At 45.1% G+C, this 20,626-nt stretch overlaps 1 protein-coding gene across 2 annotated transcripts in view; it reads left to right on the plus strand.

The window, feature by feature from the left end:
* The window catches only part of MTMR12 (myotubularin related protein 12), a 38,115-nt gene extending 19,277 nt beyond the window's left edge, over nucleotides 1–18,838 (plus strand). The window contains exons 11-17 of one of the 2 annotated variants that reach the window (XR_011317924.1): nucleotides 129–207; nucleotides 876–946; nucleotides 1,377–1,546; nucleotides 3,179–3,349; nucleotides 4,464–4,628; nucleotides 16,152–17,702; nucleotides 17,916–18,838. Coding sequence is in view for 1 of the 2 variants with exons in the window: in XM_069745993.1 (XP_069602094.1) it covers nucleotides 129–207; nucleotides 876–946; nucleotides 1,377–1,546; nucleotides 3,179–3,349; nucleotides 4,464–4,628; nucleotides 16,152–16,727 (1,232 nt within the window). In the remaining variant the exon portion in view is untranslated. Of the gene's footprint in view, nucleotides 1–128; nucleotides 208–875; nucleotides 947–1,376; nucleotides 1,547–3,178; nucleotides 3,350–4,463; nucleotides 4,629–16,151 lie in introns of both variants that reach the window. The other variant, XM_069745993.1, reaches the window with a different exon arrangement.
* Nucleotides 18,839–20,626: the final 1,788 nt, after the last annotated feature.

A 20,626-nucleotide genomic window follows, 5' to 3' on the forward strand; every position in this document is an offset into this window, starting at 1 on the left:
GCGGCATTTTCCGTTTTTTTCCGTAGCGTGCTGCAAACCTCATTCACGTGAAAGGGAAAAAAAAGTTTCCTAAACTGTTGACAATTTAATGCGTTTATTCTTGTTTCCCCCTCACTTTTATTCTTTAGATAATTCCACCGAGTTCTGGGTCACAGACTTCAAGTGGTTCTCATTGTTGCACACGAGCAATTGGCTTGAAATTATAAGGTTAGTCGCTGACTGCTACGGCCATTTAGAGTTTTTATTTAAAGGGGTATTCCCATCTCCAAAATCCTATCCCAATATGTAGTAGGTGTAGTAATAATATCAAATACCTCCAATTAGAAATGTTGTCTAGTTCTTCTGATTAGCCATGTTCTTATCCCATGTGCAGGGCATTGCGGTAGCTTAGGTATCTATGTTACAACCAATAACAACTAACTGTCACTATATGACTGGTTGTAACCATGGATACCTAAGCTACCACAATGCCCTGCACATGGGGTAAGAGACATGGCTAATCAGAAGAACTAAACAACATTTCTAATTGGAGGTATTTGATATTATTATTCTTATTACTACATCTCCCACATATTGGGATAAAATTTTGGAGATGCATTTAAAATGTCTGCATATTGTTCCTTTTTTTCCTCCTTTTCAATATCTCTGCTTGCTGTCATTCAATTTGAGCGTTAATGGGTAACTTCTAAGGGATATACATCCGTCCTGGATTATGGGATGGATACAAGATCACGGCTTGTTACAGAGCAAGCAGAGATCTTGACAAACGAAAATAATTGATATAAAAAATATTGGACCCTGTTCACCCCCGCGGAGGATCGTAGTTGACCTCCTGGGAGTGTGTGACCTCTGCTCCGTCTGTTTTCTCATTGCAGACAGTGCCTTAAGAAATCCATTGAAGTTATTGAATATTTGGAAAATAAAAGAATGAATGTCATCCTTAAAGGTAAGCAGGATTGTTAAAGGGGTATTCCCATCTCCAAGATCCTATCCCATTATGTAGTAGGTGTAATAATAATAATAATAATAGAAAATTTAAAATGTAGTATAGTTCTTCTGATTCACCATGTCCCTTATCCCATGTGCAAGACATTACAGTAGCTTAGGTATCTATAGTTATGACAACTTATTTAGTGACAGTAGTTGTAACCATGGATACCTAAGCTACCGCAATGCCCTGCGCATGAGGGGGGAAAGAGAGAATCAGAAGAACTATACTACATTTCTAATTGGAGGTATTTGATGATATTATTATTACACCTAGTACATATTGGGATAGGATCTTGGAGATGGGAATACTCCTTAACCCCTTGTCGCACCTCTTTAAGCATTTCGTCCTCGATTATGTCACTGATTCCCTGTCTCGGCTCATACAGAGGACACGGCCTCTGACTTCTGCTGTGTGATCTCCAGCCTGGTGCAGATCATGATGGATCCACATTACCGCACTAGATGCGGTTTCCAGTGCCTTATCCAGAAGGAGTGGGTGATGGGAGGACATAATTTTCTGGATCGATGTAACCATCTGAGGACCAATGATGGGGAGGTAAGGTCGAGGTCAAGGAGTGGACATTCCAGGATTTACCATGTACAAACTTCTCAGACCGGAGGACACGCTTCAGTAAGGCAGAGATGTTTTTATTGTGGGCTCAGTGCATACGTGGCAGCCAGATCTGTGGCGTGGGGGGGCGGTATAGTGGCAGCCAGATCTGTGGGGGGGCGGTATAGTGGCAGCCAGATCTGTGGGGGGGCGGTATAGTGGCAGCCAGATCTGTGGGGGGGCGGTATAGTGGCAGCCAGATCTGTGGCGTGGGGGGGCGGTATAGTGGCAGCCAGATCTATGGTGTGGGAGCGGTATAGTGGCAGCCAGATCTGTGGCGTGGGTGGGCGGTATAGTGGCAGCCAGATCTGTGGCGTGGGTGGGCGGTATAGTGGCAGCCAGATCTGTGTCGTGGGGGGGCAGTATAGTGGCAGCCAGATCTGTATCGTGGGGGGGCAGTATAGTGGCAGCCAGATCTATGGCGTGGGGGCAGTATAGTGGCTTGTCTTATAGTTTCAAGTATTAAAGTGTCGGTATTGGGCCGTCTTTTACAGCAATGATAATTGATTTGTGCTCGTCTGTCCTTTTTTTTTTTTTTTTTGCATTGCTGTTCTTTATCACTTATTTTATGTTTACCTTTTTAGTTTTTTCTTTTTTGGCCATCGCTGTGTTTTAGGGTTTTTTTTGCATTGCTATTAGAGATGTGCAGGATCCTGGTTTCGCAGCTGTATCAGTATTGTGTGACCGCTGGATGGGAGCCCAGGGAACCGCATCCTACCTGCCGGCATCTCCGGCGCCTCCTTAAATTAGCCAGTCTACGAAGACGATTGTGGCTCGTGATGAGTAGAGTCGAGGATGCAGTGGGAAGGAGGCGTTCTCGGGGATCTCATTCAGCAGCCACCTGATACGGAGCTGTCCGCCGCGTCAGAGGGTCCTGCAAACTTTATAGGCTCATCTCGAATTGCTAGATTTTGGGTCGTCACATGTCTAATTTTGATCCAAGTATCGGATCAAAATCGGCAACGCAAGACTATCGAGGCCATGAAGATAACCAGACAGCGCTCAGATGCCATTTTCATGGAGAAAACCTGCTGAAGTTAGGACCATTTTTCTCGTAGGTGTAAATGAGCGTTTGAGGTTGATGATGTTGGGAAATATTCCGGCAGCAGATCGGTGGCTTCGGGCTTCTCCCCCTGGGGGTACAGGACCTTCTCCCCCTGGGGGTACAGGACCTTCTCCCCCTGGGGGTACAGGACCTTCTCCCCCTGGGGGTACAGGACCTTCTCCCCCTGGGGGTACAGGACCTTCTCCCCCTGGGGGTACAGGACCTTCTCCCCCTGAGGGTACAGGACCTTCTCCCCCTGGGGGTACAGGACCTTCTCCCCCTGGGGGTACAGGACCTTCTCCCCCTGGGGGTACAGGACCTTCTCCCCCTGGGGGTACAGGACCTTCTCCCCCTGGGGGTACAGGACCTTCTCCCCCTGGGGGTACAGGACCTTCTTCCCCTGAGGGTACAGGACCTTCTCCCCCTGGGGGTACAGGACCTTCTCCCCCTGGGGGTACAGGACCTTCTCCCCCTGAGGGTACAGGACCTTCTCCCCCTGGGTACAGAACCTTCTCGTTTCTTCTTCTCCTCAGGCTCCGGTCTTCTTGCTCTTCCTGGACTGTGTCTGGCAGCTGGTCCACCAGTACCCACTTGCCTTTGAGTTCTCGGAGACGTATCTGACGGTCCTGTCGGACAGCATTAATATACCCATCTTCAGCACTTTCTTCTTCAATTCGGCCTATCAGAGGGATACACATAAGTGGGTAAGAGCCCGGGTCAGCAAATTACCTGTTGTGGAATAGTAAGGATGTAGAGGTCATCATTTGCACTAGCCAGGTCAGTATTCCGTGGCCACCGGACGGGAGCCCTGCGATCCGCCTCCTACATATGTGGCTGACGCTGCAACAATGACCTCACACCAGGCCAGCTAATCAGAAGAAGAGCTGGGGATGCCGGCAGGTAGGAGGCGGTGTACTGGGCTTCCATCCTCTGGCCAAAAATGGCCAACCACGGTCCTGCAAAATCATACCATCATCTCTGATGGCAATCAAAATGAGGTTAGGTGTGTGGCCCTGTGCTTCAATGCGCGTTTCACCCAGCTTCATCAGGGGGCGTGGGAAACGTGCGTATCGGCAGAATCCAACGCAGAAATAAATAACACCAAAGTGCCGACTTCAGGTTCTGCACCAGATGTAACACTGAGGAGCGGATCTTTTTTTGAGCGGAAGCTCTCCAAATCTCAAAAACATTGCGTTTCCGTTTCGGAAAAAAAGACTCTGTGTGCAAATATTCTTGAAATGCCAAATGTATCAAGCAGTTCATGCTGTTTGATGTATTTGGTGCCTTTCACACTGTTCAGCCTAAGTTTTCATTATCTATTACTTGTCTTACTTTGTGATTTAGTTAAAGTTCAGACGATCGTAAAATAAAAAATACAAAAAATTGTCAGATTTTAATACAGAAAAAACCTGATTTATTTTATATTTTTTTTCTGTATTGTCATCCGTATGTCATCTGGTTTTAACCATCAGCCGGTAATAAAATTTCCTTGTCCGAATTCAGTCTCTTACATCAAAGCTTTGCATCGGGTGCAGCAAGGAAGAATGAAGCCGATTAGAGTCCTAAATTGTCGGAGACATTTTGATCTTCCCGTCCCTTCACCTTGCTGTGTTTCCCGGCAGTCGCGCTGTCCGCAGCCGGCGGATCGCCTCCTACAATGAGCTCTCAGCCTGGCCGTGTAACAAGGGGGCCATTATTCAGCTGCTGGGAGCAATCTAGTAATTAAGGCCAAGTTTGCTTAAGCCACGACCTATTTCCTTCTTCTGGAATTTGCAAATACTCCATGTTGTTTTTTTGTTTTTTTTTTAATTCTGGCAGGTTGAGGACGGCGGTGGCGGCGGCAGACAAAGCGACTCTTTCAGTTTTTACTCGGTGTGGGATTGGTCGGTGCAGTTTGAGCTGAAGGCTCTGACATTTCTCAACAATCCGCTGTACGAGGAGAAGTCAAAACAGGAAAAAAGCCGCAAAGGAACGCGCCCCAAGGCGAGTATGGGGCTGACTTAGGGGCGGCTGCATTATTAACCATTCCTGAATATATTAGAAGGAACAGTCATTCAGCATCCTGAGGGTCGCCCATTGTTAATCCTGACATGTAACATACATGTACGTCAGGTGTATGGAGCGAGCTCAGGAGCAGAGTTGGCTCCGTACACAGTGGGTGCCTGCTGCGCTATACAGCCGACACCTTTAACAGCAGTGATCAGAGTTAGCACGGATCGCTGCTATTTAACCACTTGGATGCCCCTGTTAATCAGTGTCAGTGCCATTTAAGAGGGTCAGTCTTGATGAGAGGTCCAACAACACTTATTTCCTCAACTCCTTAGTCTTGGGCTTCTGGTTGGGTGATCATGACAGCTGCCATTGTTGTACGTAAAGATTATTAAAATGAGATGCTAAATTTAAAAGGAAAACTTTAAAAAAATAAATAGTATGTACGCATGTATGTATGTACGCATGTATGTATGTACGCATGTATGTACGTACGCATGTATGTATGTACGTACGCATGTATGTACGCACGCACGCATGTATGTACATACGCACCCACGCATGTATGTATGTAGGTACGCACGCATGTACGTACGCACGTATGTACGTATTGTGGATGGTCACATCTGTCAAAATCCAATTTGATCAAAATATAAAATGATTTCTTTCATGAGGTTGACGCCAAATGAGAAATAATCAAAATGCCAAAAATTAGAAATTCAGTAGCGGTGTAATCGTACCGAGCTGCAGATTCGCTTTGTTGAGATGTAAAGGCAAAACCCCCAAAAATAATGGTGGAATTATGAGGGGTTTTTTTTTTCCACATTTTTCCATACATTATTGGTAAAGTCATTGGTGACATTCAATACAACAACTTGTCCTGCAATGAAAACCAAGCCCTCGTGTGGCCGTGTGGAGGGAATAAAGTTATGACTCTTGTAAAAAGGAGAGGAATAAATGTAAAGTGCAAAAAATACCAGATTGGCTCAGATGGGAAAATGACGTCTGGTAAGACAACTTTCTGGGCCCGTTTACAGTGCGTTTCCCCGTTGGTGGCTTTAAGTTTAAGGCTCCACGCAAACGGGTGTCGTGCGGCATGACGATTGTGCTATCACATTGGACCTATCAATGCCACACATGTGACCTCTTTAGTATCTGCATCTGGAAGAAAAAAATAGTGTTCAGGGCTGTGGAGTCGGGGTATAAAATGGACGGACTCCAACTCCTAAAACATATATAATGCATTGGGTTCAGTAGTACAGTGCAGGATGGAATGGAATTACCGCAGTCCTTTACTTCCTCCCTGCAGATGTCAGTCTCTCGCCACCTGGAAGCGGGTCATTCATCCCGCCCATTGGCGCCCCTGTCACCTGATTGCAGGGCACCGATGGGTTACCATGATGGCTAGGGGTCTCCAGAAGACCCCGTGCCTGCCATTAAGATATTTTTGTGAACGCTCTTCATAGGAGCTCATGAACAGCTACAGCCCTGCTATGTGTAGCACAAGCGATCGGACGATCGCAGCTTACAAGTCTCCTAAGAAGACTATTAAACTCAATCAAAAGTTTAAAAAAAAAATCAAATCGCCCCTTTTTTTTTTTTGCACCATTAAAAATAAAATAAAAAAATACACATTTGGTATCGGTGTTTAGAAATGTCAGATCTATCAAAATATAAAATAGACTAGATGGTGGCCCGATTCTAACGCATCGGGTATTCTAGAATATGCATGTCCACGTGGTATATTGCCCAGCCACGTGGTATATTGCCCAGCCAGGTCGTATATTGCCCAGTCACGTAGTATATTGCCCAGCCACGTGGTATATTGCCCAGCCAGGTCGTATATTGCCCAGCCACGTGGTATATTGCCCAGCCAGGTCGTATATTGCCCAGCCAGGTCGTATATTGCCCAGTCACGTCGTATATTGCCCAGTCACGGAGTATATTGCCCAGAGCCACGTAGTATACAGACTTAAAATAAGAAATAAACATACTCGCGGTGCACGCGGCAGCTTCCGGTCCCAGGGTTGGTATGATTGCAGGACCTGTGATGACGTCGCGGTCACATGACCGTGACGTCATGGCAGGTCCTTCTCGCATAGCATCCTTAGCACCGGAACCTGCCGCTTGCACTGCCGAGGACAGCGCCACGTCGGAGGGTGAGAATAACGTGTTTTTTTTTTTTGTTTTTTTTTTGTAACATTGGATCTTTTTACTATTGATGCAGCATACGCAGCATCAATAGTAAAAACTTGGTCACACAGGGTTAATAGCAGCGGTTACGGAGTGCGTTACCCGCGGCCCGTTACCGCTGGCATTAACCCTGTGTGAGTGGTGACTGCGGGGAGTATGCGGGCGCCAGGCGCTGACTGCAGGGGAGTAGGGAGGGACTAATCGGACTGTGCCCGTCACTGATTGGTCATGGCAGCCATGACAGGCAGCTGGCGAGACCAATCAGCGATGCGGGATTTTTGTGGCGGAAGTTGCCGACAGAAAGACAGACAGATGGAAATGGAAGTACCCCTTAGACAATTATATGTGTGTGTATATATAGAGAGAGAGAGAGATTCCTAGGAGTAAGAAGCAATGAACATGAGCTCCTGAATTTCCATCACTTTATACCTTGTAATGAGGCAACTTTAAAGACAAAACCTGGAAAAACTCAACTCCGTGGAACATAAAAGTGATCTGGACTGAACTGGACTTTACATTTTATGAAAAAAGGAAGAATTGGAGGATTTAAAGGACCAAACAAGAATGTCCTGGAGGACACAGACTGGAAGCAGCCGACATCATACATCTGACATCCTGATACCTGGACCTATAGAAGGTAGGAGAATTCTTTAACTACAACACAACCTATAGACTTGCTACAAATTAACCTCCATAGAAACAAGGATTATAATTAACATATAACTACAAAATGGAAAACACAAATTTAGAACAAGTAAATGAACAAAGCCCAGAGCCAGAGACACAGGAATGCTGGGGGCCAGATCAGGAGATAACACAGGGGGGCAATAAATCCAAGATGGACTACATTAGAGAGAATCCAGAGACTCTTTATGCAGATTTCACAAAGGAAGAACGAAAAAGAAAAACCAATGTATTATTCTATACAGACCAACCCTCAGCCTGGCACACTGCGCTGTGCAATCGATATAAACATGTATCTAAATCCAACACTAGGAGTGCCCAGCAGATTAAAATTACCAGCCAAGCAGATGAGGACACCAATGTGCTCACCATACTCCTATACAAAAATGGCACAGTCATGGCGCAGGGGACGGAGGAGATTCTGCAGCAATTTGAAAATTGTTTCTCTGATATCAAAGAGCAGGCACAAACCTATAAAGGACTACAAGCCCCAGCAGCTACATCTAATGCAACCTCTAATGCTCACATAGGGATTCCCAGACAGAGCTGCCTAACCCCCGACACTTCACACCTCTCGCCTGATAACATCAGAGACTTCTTATCTCAACTAGAAATAGACTTGGTCCAACTGAAATTAGCATGTGAAAGAAACTCACAAAGGAATGCAAATTACCAAGCAACAAATGACACGGCCATACAGAAAATAAGGGAGGAAATGTGTGAAATGAAATGTCAACATAAGACAGCACTACAGGAAATGGGGAAGCTGAAAAAAGACAATGATCAACTCCGAAAGGAGATTACAGAATTAAAAGCCCATAGCCCTGGACATCTGAACCAGCAGGGGGCAATGAAAACAAGCCAGAGAGCAGACAACATGGCCAGCACTGAACAGAATGTAGAGACAGCAAACAGCATTAAAATAATAACCAACAATATGATGGAAGAGAGAAAAGAACCAGCGACCAGCAAAGTCAGCACCACAGACCCCCATCAGCAGCACCGTAGCCCCCCCCCCAAGACATCGCAAAGTCCTGATATTGTCCTAATAATGGACTCAAATCCTGAAACCAGAGAGATGGAAGAGAGAAGAGAACCAGCCAGCACCACAGACCTCCGTCAGCAGCACCTTAGCCCACCCAAGACATCGCAAAGTCCTGATACTGTCCTAATAATGGACTCAAATCCTGAAACCAGAGAGATGGAAGAGAGAAGAGAACTAGACACCAGCAAAGCCAGCACCACAGACCCCCGTCAGCAGCACTGTAGCCCACCCAAGACATCACAAAGTCCTGATATTGTCCTAATAATGGACTCAAATGGGAAGTACCTAAATACACAGCGGCTATTCCCAGGAAAACAGGTCCGTACAATCCGCTGTGCAAGTATTGAACAGGTGACAGAGGTCATCAGTAGACCACGGTTTACCAACCCAAAGCACATTGTTTGTACCCGTGTGTATAATAATCGGCCAGACCAGCAGATCGCAGAACAACTGATCAACCTGGCAAAGATGGCAAACCTAAAATTCCCGGACAGTAAAAATCACTCTGTCATCGCTGCTTCCAAGAAAGGACATATGCAGGCAAACCACCCAAGCCATCAATGCAGAACTGACTGAAAAGATCAAGACTGTGCCAAACGTGACCCTGGCACAACACCTCTCCATAAACATCAGTCACCTGCACGATGATAAACACCTCAACAAACAAGGGGTCAGCCTCCTGGCCAAAGAGCTGAAGGACATCGTGCTAAACAGAGACCCCGGGCCTGGATTCAACAGTGGCCATAATCACACTGAAAGACCCCCGAGAACGATAAAGCAGAAAACCCCAAGGCTACCTCCTGAAGCTGGAAACAAAGCTCTTCACCCAGTGTCAGACCATCGGAGGTGGAGACCTCCACCGAGGAGACCACCAAGCCCACACAGATACATGCAGAGCAGAGATAGGAATGAGATAATAAACCTGCTCAATGCACTGCGCAGAATAATAATGTGACTGGATGGAACCAAGCACCGCTATAAAACTGTCAGAAATCCAGTTTGTCCCACACAGCCATACTCATTACAAGGTATATACACACAAAATACACAGAAGAATGTCTTCACTTACAATCAGCAGCTGGAATATTCAGGGTCTCAACGCCTCAACCTTTGGATCTAAAACAAAGGACCCCGATTTTATACAAAGTATGAAAAATATAGACATTCAGATCCCCCTGGAAACATGGACCAGAGCCGAAAACGAATCCCTGGTGCCTATTGGATACAAGGAATTCTTGGTCCATGCCCAGAAAAATAAAAACATCAAACAGGGCCGGGGCTCAGGAGGAGTATTGATCTGGTATAAAGAGGAGCTCCACCAGTACATCAAACCGGTGAAGAAAGGAGGCAACCACATATGGATCAGAATCAGCAGCTCCATCCTCACCTGTCAGTCTGATGTCCACCTCTGTGCCACCTATATACCACCGCCAGAGTCCCCCTACTTCAATCCAGACTGCTTCGAGATCTTACAAAGAGAAGCCGCCCATTATCAGGCCCTGGGCAAAGTTCTCATCTTTGGAGACCTCAATGCAAGAACAGGGAGAGAGAGACTTCCTGACCACGGATGGAAACATCTACATACTTGGAGCAGAGAATGACGGCCAAGACCCTGTACACACTGAGAGAAACAGCTATGACAGTACAGTCAACAAAAGTGGCAGAAAGCTCCTGAACGTATGTAAAAGTTTAGGACTTCATATCCTTAATGGACGAAGCAAGGATGACTCCTTGGGAAGGTATACACTAAACTCCCATGTAGGGAGGAGTGTAGTAGATTACGCCATTACAGACCTGCACCTGGCAGATGTCAGCGCCTTCATAGTCACCCCACAAACGCACCTGTCAGACCACAGCCAACTTCTTCTGTACATGAAATCTACGGAGAAACCATCCACTCAGAAGCCACAGCAGAGCGGCCTCTTCACCCGGCCTCCATCCTATAAATGGTCCAAAATGTCGGCACTAAAGTATAAAGAAGCTTCCAGCAGACCTGAAATACAGCGGATGCTCCACCACTTCTACAACCTCGAGTACATGCCAAACCCAGAGGGAGTGAGCCAAGCAGCAAAGGACCTCAACAATATATTCTACGCAATGGCCAGACTGTCCGACCTTAAAAAAGTCGACTACAAGAGACCAAAAGAAACACAGGTCAATGGCTGGTTTGACAGAGAATGTAAAGCTGTACGGAAGACCCTGAGAACAGCCTCCAACAAGAAACGGAGACCCCAACCACCTGGGTCTGAGAGAAGCCTATGACTCCATACAAAAGCAGTACAAAACCATCCTCAGGAGGAAGAAGCAGAGTTACATCTCTACCAAGCTTAACCAACTCCAAGATGCCCTCCAAGACAACTCCTTCTGGGAACTATGGAACCACATGGGCACCAAAGACAAGAAAAACAACAACCATATCCAAAATGGCAACCTCTGGCTCCAATACTTCAGAGACCTCTATAAGGACATTCCAAAGGAAGGACTAAGCCAAGAACAGGAAAACATAATGGCGAAACTAAAAGCAATGGAGGAAAAAATCAAAAACTTCCAAAACCCGGTGGATACACCTATAACATTACAGGAAGTAACTGAGAGACTCTCCTCCATAAGATGTAGAAAAGTCGGTGGCCTGGATGGAATCCTACCAGAAATGCTGAAGTACAGCCCACCAGAAATACAGGCTGCAATGGTTAAACTCTTCAATATTGTACTGAGTGCCGGCTACTTCCCTCGTACCTGGAACCAAGGCCTCATCACACCCATCCACAAGAGTGGGGACAGGTATGACCCAGCCAACTACAGAGGCATATGCGTCAGCAGCAACCTGGGAAAACTGTTCAACAGTATCCTGAACAAGAGGATCCTCACCGAGCACAACGTCCTCAGCAAGAGCCAAGCAGGGTTCATGCCGAACCACCGCACCACTGACCACATCTATACTCTGCACAGCCTCATTCAGAAACCCGTCTACAATACAAAGAATGGGAAGATATACGCCTGCTTTGTGGACTTTAAAAAGGCCTTTGATTCAGTGTGGCACCCGGGCTTATTCCTGAAACTGCTGGAGAGTGGAATAGGAGGAAAGACCTACGATGTCATCAAAAGCTCCTACACCGAGAACCGCTGCAGCGTGAGTGTGAACGGCTTATTTCCAGCAGAGCCGCGGAGTCAGACAAGGCTGCAGCCTAAGTCCAACGCTCTTCAACATCTACATCAACGAGCTGGCTACCGCCCTGGAATCCTCCTCAGCTCCAGGACTCACCCTCCATGACGCCCAGGTGAAATTCCTGCTGTACGCAGATGACCTGCTGCTGCTGTCACCAACCGAGAAAGGCCTCCAGGACAACCTGAAAATCCTAGAGAAATTCAGCTCCACCTGGGCTCTACCGGTCAACCTAAAGAAAACCAACACCATGGTGTTCCAGAGGAGAAAGAGAAGATCAGACCAACACCCATCATTTATCCTCAACAACTGCGACCTCACAGGAACAGACAAATATACCTACCTGGGCCTAGAGATTCACCGGTCAGGGAGCTTCAAACAAGCCATAGAGACCCTGAAAGACAAGGCCTGCAAAACCTTCTATGCCATCCGAAGGACACTCTACCATCTGAAGCCACCAGTGAGGGTCTGGCTAAAAATCTTCGACTCCATCATCGCCCCAATCCTCCTGTATGGCAGCGAAGTCTGGGGTCCTCACACCTACCCAGACTGGTCAAAGTGGGATTCCAGTCCAACAGAAATATTCCACCTGGAATTCTGCAAGCACCTTCTCCAGGTCCATCGGAGCACCTCCAACAGTGCTTGTCGGGCCGAGCTGGGCAGATTCCCTCTACACCTAACAGTTCTAAAGAGGGCGCTGTCATTCCGGGCTCACCTACATAGGAGCAATCCAAGCTCCCATCACCATAAAGCCCTGATACATGTAGGTGAAACAGAAAAACCAGAACCCTCGGTACAGCCCAGCCAAACCCAACCGGAGCAGAACACCAATCACAACAACCTGACAAAAGCCGGAATCAGGAAGATGGCAGACGAAGGCCAGGAGAGGTATGTCAGTGACTGGAAGAATGATATCATCAGCTCACAGAAACTGACCATGTACCGGAGCCTACAGAGAGACTACAGACTGGCCCCATATCTGGAGAAACTCCCGGACCCCAGAGACCGCCAGATCCTGAGCCGATATAGACTCAGTGCCCACAGTCTGGCCATCGAATGTGGCCGACACAAGCAGAGCTACAAGCCCAGGGAGGAAAGACTGTGCCAACACTGTGACCAGGAGGCCATAGAGGACGAAACCCACTTCCTGGTACACTGCTCCAAATACTCAACAGTGAGGGACACTCACTTCAGGAGACTCTCACATCTCTTCCCAGACTTCATCACCATGAAGGAGGAAGAGAAAACATATATCCTGCTGGGAGAAGAAGAGAGCGCAGTGGAGATAGCAGCGCGGTATGTGAGCGAATGTCATAGACTGCGAGAAAGAGAACTATGATGCCATGGACTATACCCCCCAACCTGGACCTGCCCCATCCACCTCCCCTATGCCATGGACTACAGCCCCCAACCTGGACCTGCCCCATCCACCTCCCCTATGCCATGGACTATAGCCCCTACCCTGGATCTGCCCCATCCACCTCCCCTATGCCATGGACTATAGCCCCCAACCTGGACCTGCCCCATCCACCTCCCCTATGCCATGGACTATAGCCCCCACCCTGGATCTGCCCCCATCCACCTCCCCTATGCCATGGACTATAGCCCCCACAATGGACCTGCCCCATCCACCTCCCCTATGCCATGGACTATAGCCCCCACCCTGGATCTGCCCCCATCCACCTCCCCTACAGCTCCTACCCAACATCCCCACAGTCCCTATGCCTATTGCCTTTATACACTTGCTTTGGCAAAACTGATGTGTATCTGGTCCTGCCAATAAAGCTTCTTTGAATCTTGATATATATATATATATATATATATATATATATATATATATATATATATATATATATATATATATATATATATATATATATATATATATATATATATATATATATATATATACACAGTGGGGCAAAAAAGTATTTAGTCAGTCAGCAATAGTGCAAGTTCCACCACTTCAAAAGATGAGAGGCGTCTGTAATTTACATTATAGGTAGACCTCAACTATGGGAGACAAACTGAGAAAAAAAAATCCAGAAAATCACATTGTTTGTTTTTTTATCAATTTATTTGCATATTATGGTGGAAAATAAGTATTTGGTCAGAAACAAACAATCAAGATTTCTGGCTCTCACAGACCTGTAACTTCTTCTTTAAGAGTCTCCTCTTTCCTCCACTCATTACCTGTAGTAATGGCACCTGTTTAAACTTGTTATCAGTATAAAAAGACACCTGTGCACACCCTCAAACAGTCTGACTCCAAACTCCACTACGGTGAAGACCAAAGAGCTGTCAAAGGACACCAGAAACAAAATTGTAGCCCTGCACCAGGCTGGGAAGACTGAATCTGCAATAGCCAACCAGCTTGGAGTGAAGAAATCAACAGTGGGAGCAATAATTAGAAAATGGAAGACATACAAGACCACTGATAATCTCCCTCGATCTGGGGCTCCACGCAAAATCCCACCCCGTGGGGTCAGAATGATCACAAGAACGGTGAGCAAAAATCCCAGAACCACGCGGTGGGACCTAGTGAATGAACTGCAGAGAGCTGGGACCAATGTAACAAGGCCTACCATAAGTAACACACTACGCCACCATGGACTCAGATCCTGCAGTGCCAGACGTGTCCCACTGCTTAAGCCAGTACATGTCCGGGCCCGTCTGAAGTTTGCTAGAGAGCATTTGGATGATCCAGAGGAGTTTTGGGAGAATGTCCTATGGTCTGATGAAACCAAACTGGAACTGTTTGGTAGAAACACAACTTGTCGTGTTTGGAGGAAAAAGAATACTGAGTTGCATCCATCAAACACCATACCTACTGTAAAGCATGGTGGTGGAAACATCATGCTTTGGGGCTGTTTCTCTGCAAAGGGGCCAGGACGACTGATCCGGGTACATGAAAGAATGAATGGGGCCATGTATCGTGAGATTTTGAGTGCAAACCTCCTTCCATCAGCAAGGGCATTGAAGATGAAACGTGGCTGGGTCTTTCAACATGACAATGATCCAAAGCACACCGCCAGGGCAACGAAGGAGTGGCTTCGTAAGAAGCACTTCAAGGTCCTGGAGTGGCTTAGCCAGTCTCCAGATCTCAACCCTATAGAAAACCTTTGGAGGGAGTTGAAAGTCCGTGTTGCCAAGCGAAAAGCCAAAAGCATCACTGCTCTAGAGGAGATCTGCATGGAGGAATGGGCAAACATACCAACAACAGTGTGTGGCAACCTTGTGAAGACTTACAGAAAACGTTTGACCTCTGTCATTGCCAACAAAGGATATATTACAAAGTATTGAGATGAAATTTTGTTTCTGACCAAATACTTATTTTCCACCATAATATGCAAATAAATTGTTTAAAAAACAGACAATGTGATTTTCTGGATTTTTTTTTCTCAGTTTGTCTCCCATAGTTGAGGTCTACCTATGATGTAAATTACAGACGCCTCTCATCTTTTTAAGTGGTGGATCTTGCACTGTTGCTGACTGACTAAATACTTTTTTGCCCCACTGTATATAGATATAGATATAGAGATATAGATATAAAATATAGAGAGAGAGATATAGATAGATATAGATATATATATATATATAGAGAGAGAGATTAATACGATCAGAAAACAGCATAATAAGAAAAAAATACGAAACAGAAAAATTGCGAAATTTTTTTTCCTTTTGCACAGTATTGCAATATAATGCAATCGCATCTACCCCAAAATGGTATCAATAAAAATATTAGCTCAAGGTGTAAAAAAATAATCCCTCGCACAGCCCCTGACTCTGAAAAATTAAAATCACACAACAGGTTTTATAAAATGGCGACATAAGCAAAAAAAAATTTTCCCTACAACTTTCCCAGTTTTATTTAATTTGTTTTCACCACTTAAATAAAGACTCTCGACATGTTTGGTATCTGCGCACTCGTACCGACCTGGAGAATCATTTTGACAGGTCAGTTTTACCATATAGTGAACATGTTAAATAAAAAAACAAAAAACAATTCTGAAATACTCTTTTCTTTGCAATTTCATCGAGCTTGGAATTTATTTCTTTTTTTTTCGCTTTCCAGTGCAGCACATGATAAAATAAATTGGTGTCATTTAGAAGTACAACTCGTGCCGGAAACAAACAAAAAAACAAGACCTTGTACGGCTATATGGGGATGGAAAAATTAAAAAAAAAAGTTATGGCTCTTGGAATAAGGGGAGGGAAAAAAAAGAAAAGTGCAAAATGGAATATTGCAAGGTCATAAAGGGGATAAAGCAGTTTAATAGGGGAGAGGAGCCTGAATCGCGTTAGTATTTACCATTGATGAAGGTTTAAGAGCTCTGAGGTTTCTACGTGAATAAAACCCAAATTAATGTCTATGAAAGTTTTGACTTTGACAATTTCCATCGAATAAAACTGATATTTCGTTCCCTTATAGCATCACAGACAGATGTCTCTGCCTCTCACCCAGTCAAAATCGTCCAATAAGAGGGGATTCTTCAAGGAAGAACCTGTACCCTTCATAAAAAGTCTTCTTGGTAAAAGAATCAGTAAACTAATAAGTTCTCCAGACGAGGTTCCCAGTGATTACCGGGTCTTCTATGAGAACTGGCACCGGAAGCCGATGGACGTTCACGGCTTGATCCTGCCGCACATTGAAGGGCCCGATATCTGCGTCTGGGCCCAGCGACACTTGCGTTGGATCCCAGAAGCTCAGGTCCTCGGCGGCGGGAACGTAGCCGCCACCCAGAGGGTTTTAGATCTTCTGGATGAAATCAGGAGTCTAAAGAATGAATTAAAAGACAGACCGACTTTATCCCCTCGAGCCTCCAAGGAGAACGACGCGGACGCCAGGCGCAAGAAGTCCGTCCGGAGATCCTCCATGTATCCTTTTGCTCATATTCCTATGAACTTTGTTAGACCGTCCATATCCACCGCCACCTGGTGGAGCTGGGAGGCCGGAGATGATCTGGTCAACCGGGACGACGAGGACATTGACCTGGGCGTTATATGATTGATAGAATCTCCATCGTTTAGAGTTTCCCGAGATATACGTATCCACTGTTCTGTCACTGGCAGCTGTCTTCGTGCTGTTCGCCAAACGTTCTGTAGGTTTTGTGTTATTCCAGACATTCCTAGACAATCGCGTCGGGTTAAGAACCTAAACGTGGAACAGATGACGAGCCTTGAAAATTGGGGGGGAAAAAAAAACAGGACCAAACGGACGTTCCCTTTTGCTAAGTTTTGTTCATTTCAAATTCGACTTGAATTCCGGCAGTCATTTACTTCCTCCCTGCTGAAATCTGGGGCGAGAGAGATCTGAAATAACTTCTGAATATCTTCTCCAAATACAGAATTTATACGTTGTGTGTCTGAAAGGGCAACTTGCCAGCTGAAGTCCTGTGATTACAGCAGCCTCTGCGGAAGTCCAGATACAACAAACGTGAAATTACCGAAGGCCGAGCTGCATCTTTACTGTATCTCTAACACTGTATCATGGGACATGAGAACAAAACGATTGTTTTTTTTTCCATCAACCCTTTGTCTCCAGAGACAACTTGCTAAAGTCCTGTGATTACAGCAGCCTCTGCGGAAGTAAATCTGTGCGGATTAGTGATCAACAAGGAAGAGTGAGCAATCTGATATAAGCTAGCAGTCTGTAAAAACCGTGGCCAGTGATCGGGCTGCACCTCTACTGTATATAGTATATACTGAGGTCAGTATATTATTATTATTATTACCCCTCTTTGGCCCATATCAATCCAGCAATGGCAGCCGACTACTCGCTATTTTTTTGGATTCGCGAGGATCAAATTCCAAAAATTCAGATTTTGGTAAATTTTAGACAAATTAGATTTCACTATAATCAGTTTTTCTCATCCTACGTGAATATTGTCGGATAGTACTGGTAAATACAAGCACTTCTGCAATTTACTGCTTGTTAAAATATTCAGCCGTTCTTGAGATATTAACACTTTTTTTGTTTACAGCTCGTTGTCTAGGAGACCGACCACTGCTGCTGTCAGGCTGAAGATGGCCGAGATTAGGAGGTAACTATATGTTCCAGCTCCAAAACAGTTCTTACATGCTGTTTTTTTTTTTTTTTTTTTTTTTCATTTTTGTTTTCTTGTGAGCTAATAAGGACTTTTTTGAAGCTAGAACGCATTGGTACCTCCTAATCCCAGCTTCAGCTAGACAGCAGCGGTGGTCGGTCTCCTAGGCAACGAGCTGAGAAGAAAAGTGTTAATATCTCAAGAATGGCTGAAAATGTTAACAAGAAGTAAATTGCATAATTGCTTGTGTTTAGGAGCACTATCCAAAAATACCCATTATCTAAAGATTGGATCAACCCTTTCATAAATATAATACTATATTTCCCTCATACAGTATACAAATGTATGGCTGACGGCAGCCGCCTCCTGCAAAATCAGCCATCTTCCTGATAGGTGTCTGGGATTTTCTACTGTAATTAACATTAATATGGCGGACACCATCCTTGGACTGTACTGTTTCCAGTATGGGGCACAGGGTTTGGGAAATGTCCACCTATTACTGTTCTTGTGCTGATCGCTCGCTCTGTAATTCTTCATAATTGACTGTAAAGATAAAAATGGTGTAAATGATAGAAATCGCACCACTGAACATGTAATCTCACTTTCCACTGGCGCCAAAAACAAAAAAACAGATCAGTGCCCATGATATGATTATTTATGTTTAGATGTAGCAGAGCTGAACAGCAGGTTTGCCGGCAGTCCTATGTAAAAACCACCGCCCAGTAATGTCACTGTGCCAAATGACAGGTTCCGCTCTGCTACATCTTTATCAATATTCACTGTCGAGACGAGAAAACTAAAGCTGCTGTTCACTGACGGGGACGAACTGCCAAAAGCTTCCACCCGGAAGAAGCCTTTATATACTGAGAGGTCGGTCAGCGGCTCCTCCCAGCATGCTTTGCTCTAGTGGTATTGGCAATGCATTGTGGGAGATGTGCAGACAAGTTGTGTGAGTGACTTACTGCTGATCTAATGTAAGACATGCTTCTATGTACTGGACAAAACTTACCTCATATGAAAAAAAGATGTATTATAGTTCCTATTTTCTAATTAAATATTTTATCTATAGAGACTTTTTGTTTTCGGACTTTTTTTCTTTCTGATTCTGAGTAACATCCTGTATTATGCTCCAGAGCTGCACTCACTATTCTGCTGGTGCAGTCACTGTGTACATACATTACATTACTGATCCTGAGTTACCTCCTGTATTGTACTCCAGAGCTGTACTCACTATTCTGCTGGTGCTGTCACTGTGTACATACATTACATTACTGTTCCTGAGTTACCTCCTGTATTATACCCCAGAGCTGCACTCACTATTCTGCTGGTGCAGTCACTGTGTACATACATTACATTACTGATCCTGAGTTACATCCTGTATAATACTCCAGAGCTGCACTCACTATTCTGCTGGTGCAGTCACTGTGTTCATACATTACATTACTGATCCTGAGTTACCTCCTGTATTGTACGCCAGAGCTGCACTCACTATTCTGCAGGTGCAGTCACTGTGTACATACATTACATTACTGATCCTGAGTTACATCCTGTATTATACCCCAGAGCTGCACTCACTATTCTGCTGGTGCAGTCACTGTGTACATACATTACTGATCCTGAGTTACATCCTGTATTATATCCCAGAGCTGCACTCACTATTCTGCTGGTGCAGTCACTGTGTACATACATTACATTACTGATCCTGAGTTACATCCTGTATTATATTCCAGAGCTGCACTCACTATTCTGCTGGTGCAGTCACTGTGTACATACATTACATTACTGATCCTGAGTTACCTCCTGTATTGTACTCCAGAGCTGCACTCACTATTCTGCTGGTGCAGTCACTGTGTACATACATTACATTACTGATCCTGAGTTACCTCCTGTATTGTGCTCCAGAGCTGCACTCACTATTCTGCTGGTGCAGTCACTGTGTACATACATACATTACTGATCCTGAGTTACATCCTGTATTATACTCCAGAGCTGCACTCACTATTCTGCTGGTGCAGACACTGTGTACATACATTATATTACATTACTGATCCTGAGTTGCATCCTGTATTATACTCCAGAGCTGCACTCACTATTCTGCTGGTGCAGTCACTGTGTACATACATTACATTACTGATCCTGAGTTACATCCTGTATTATACTCCAGAGCTGCACTCATTCTGCTGGTGCAGTCACTGTGTACATACATTACATTACATTACTGATCCTGAGTTGCATCCTGTATTATACTCCAGAGCTGCACTCACTATTCTGCTGGTGCAGTCACTGTGTACATACATTACATTACTGATCCTGAGTTACCTCCTGTATTATACTCCAGAGCTGCACTCACTATTCTGCTGGTGCAGTCACTGTGTGTGTACATACATTACATTACCGATCCTGAGTTACCTCCTGTATTGTACTCCAGAGCTGCACTCACTATTCTGCTGGTGGAGTCACTGTGTATATACATTACATTACTGATCCTGAGTTACCTCCTGTATTATGCTCCAGAGCTGCACTCACTATTCTGCTGGCGCAGTCACTGTGTACATACATTACATTACTGATCCTGAGTTACATCCTGTATTATACCCCAGAGCTGCACTCACTATTCTGCTGGCGCAGTCACTGTGTACATACATTACATTACTGATCCTGAGTTACATCCTGTATTATACCCAGAGCTGCGATCACTATTCTGCTGGTGCAGTCGTTGCTCACAACACAGTTTTGGGATTCTTAAATCCTATTAATTTACAATGAGTTCTCACGAGGTTATTCTACGCTCCGCTTTACTTCGTTTCCTTGGTAACAGACTACAGATCGACCTTGTGTAGTCTGTGTTTACAAGGAATGG

This window comes from Ranitomeya imitator, chromosome 1 (genome assembly GCF_032444005.1).
Source record: "Ranitomeya imitator isolate aRanImi1 chromosome 1, aRanImi1.pri, whole genome shotgun sequence".
Classification (NCBI taxonomy): Eukaryota; Metazoa; Chordata; class Amphibia; order Anura; family Dendrobatidae; genus Ranitomeya; species Ranitomeya imitator.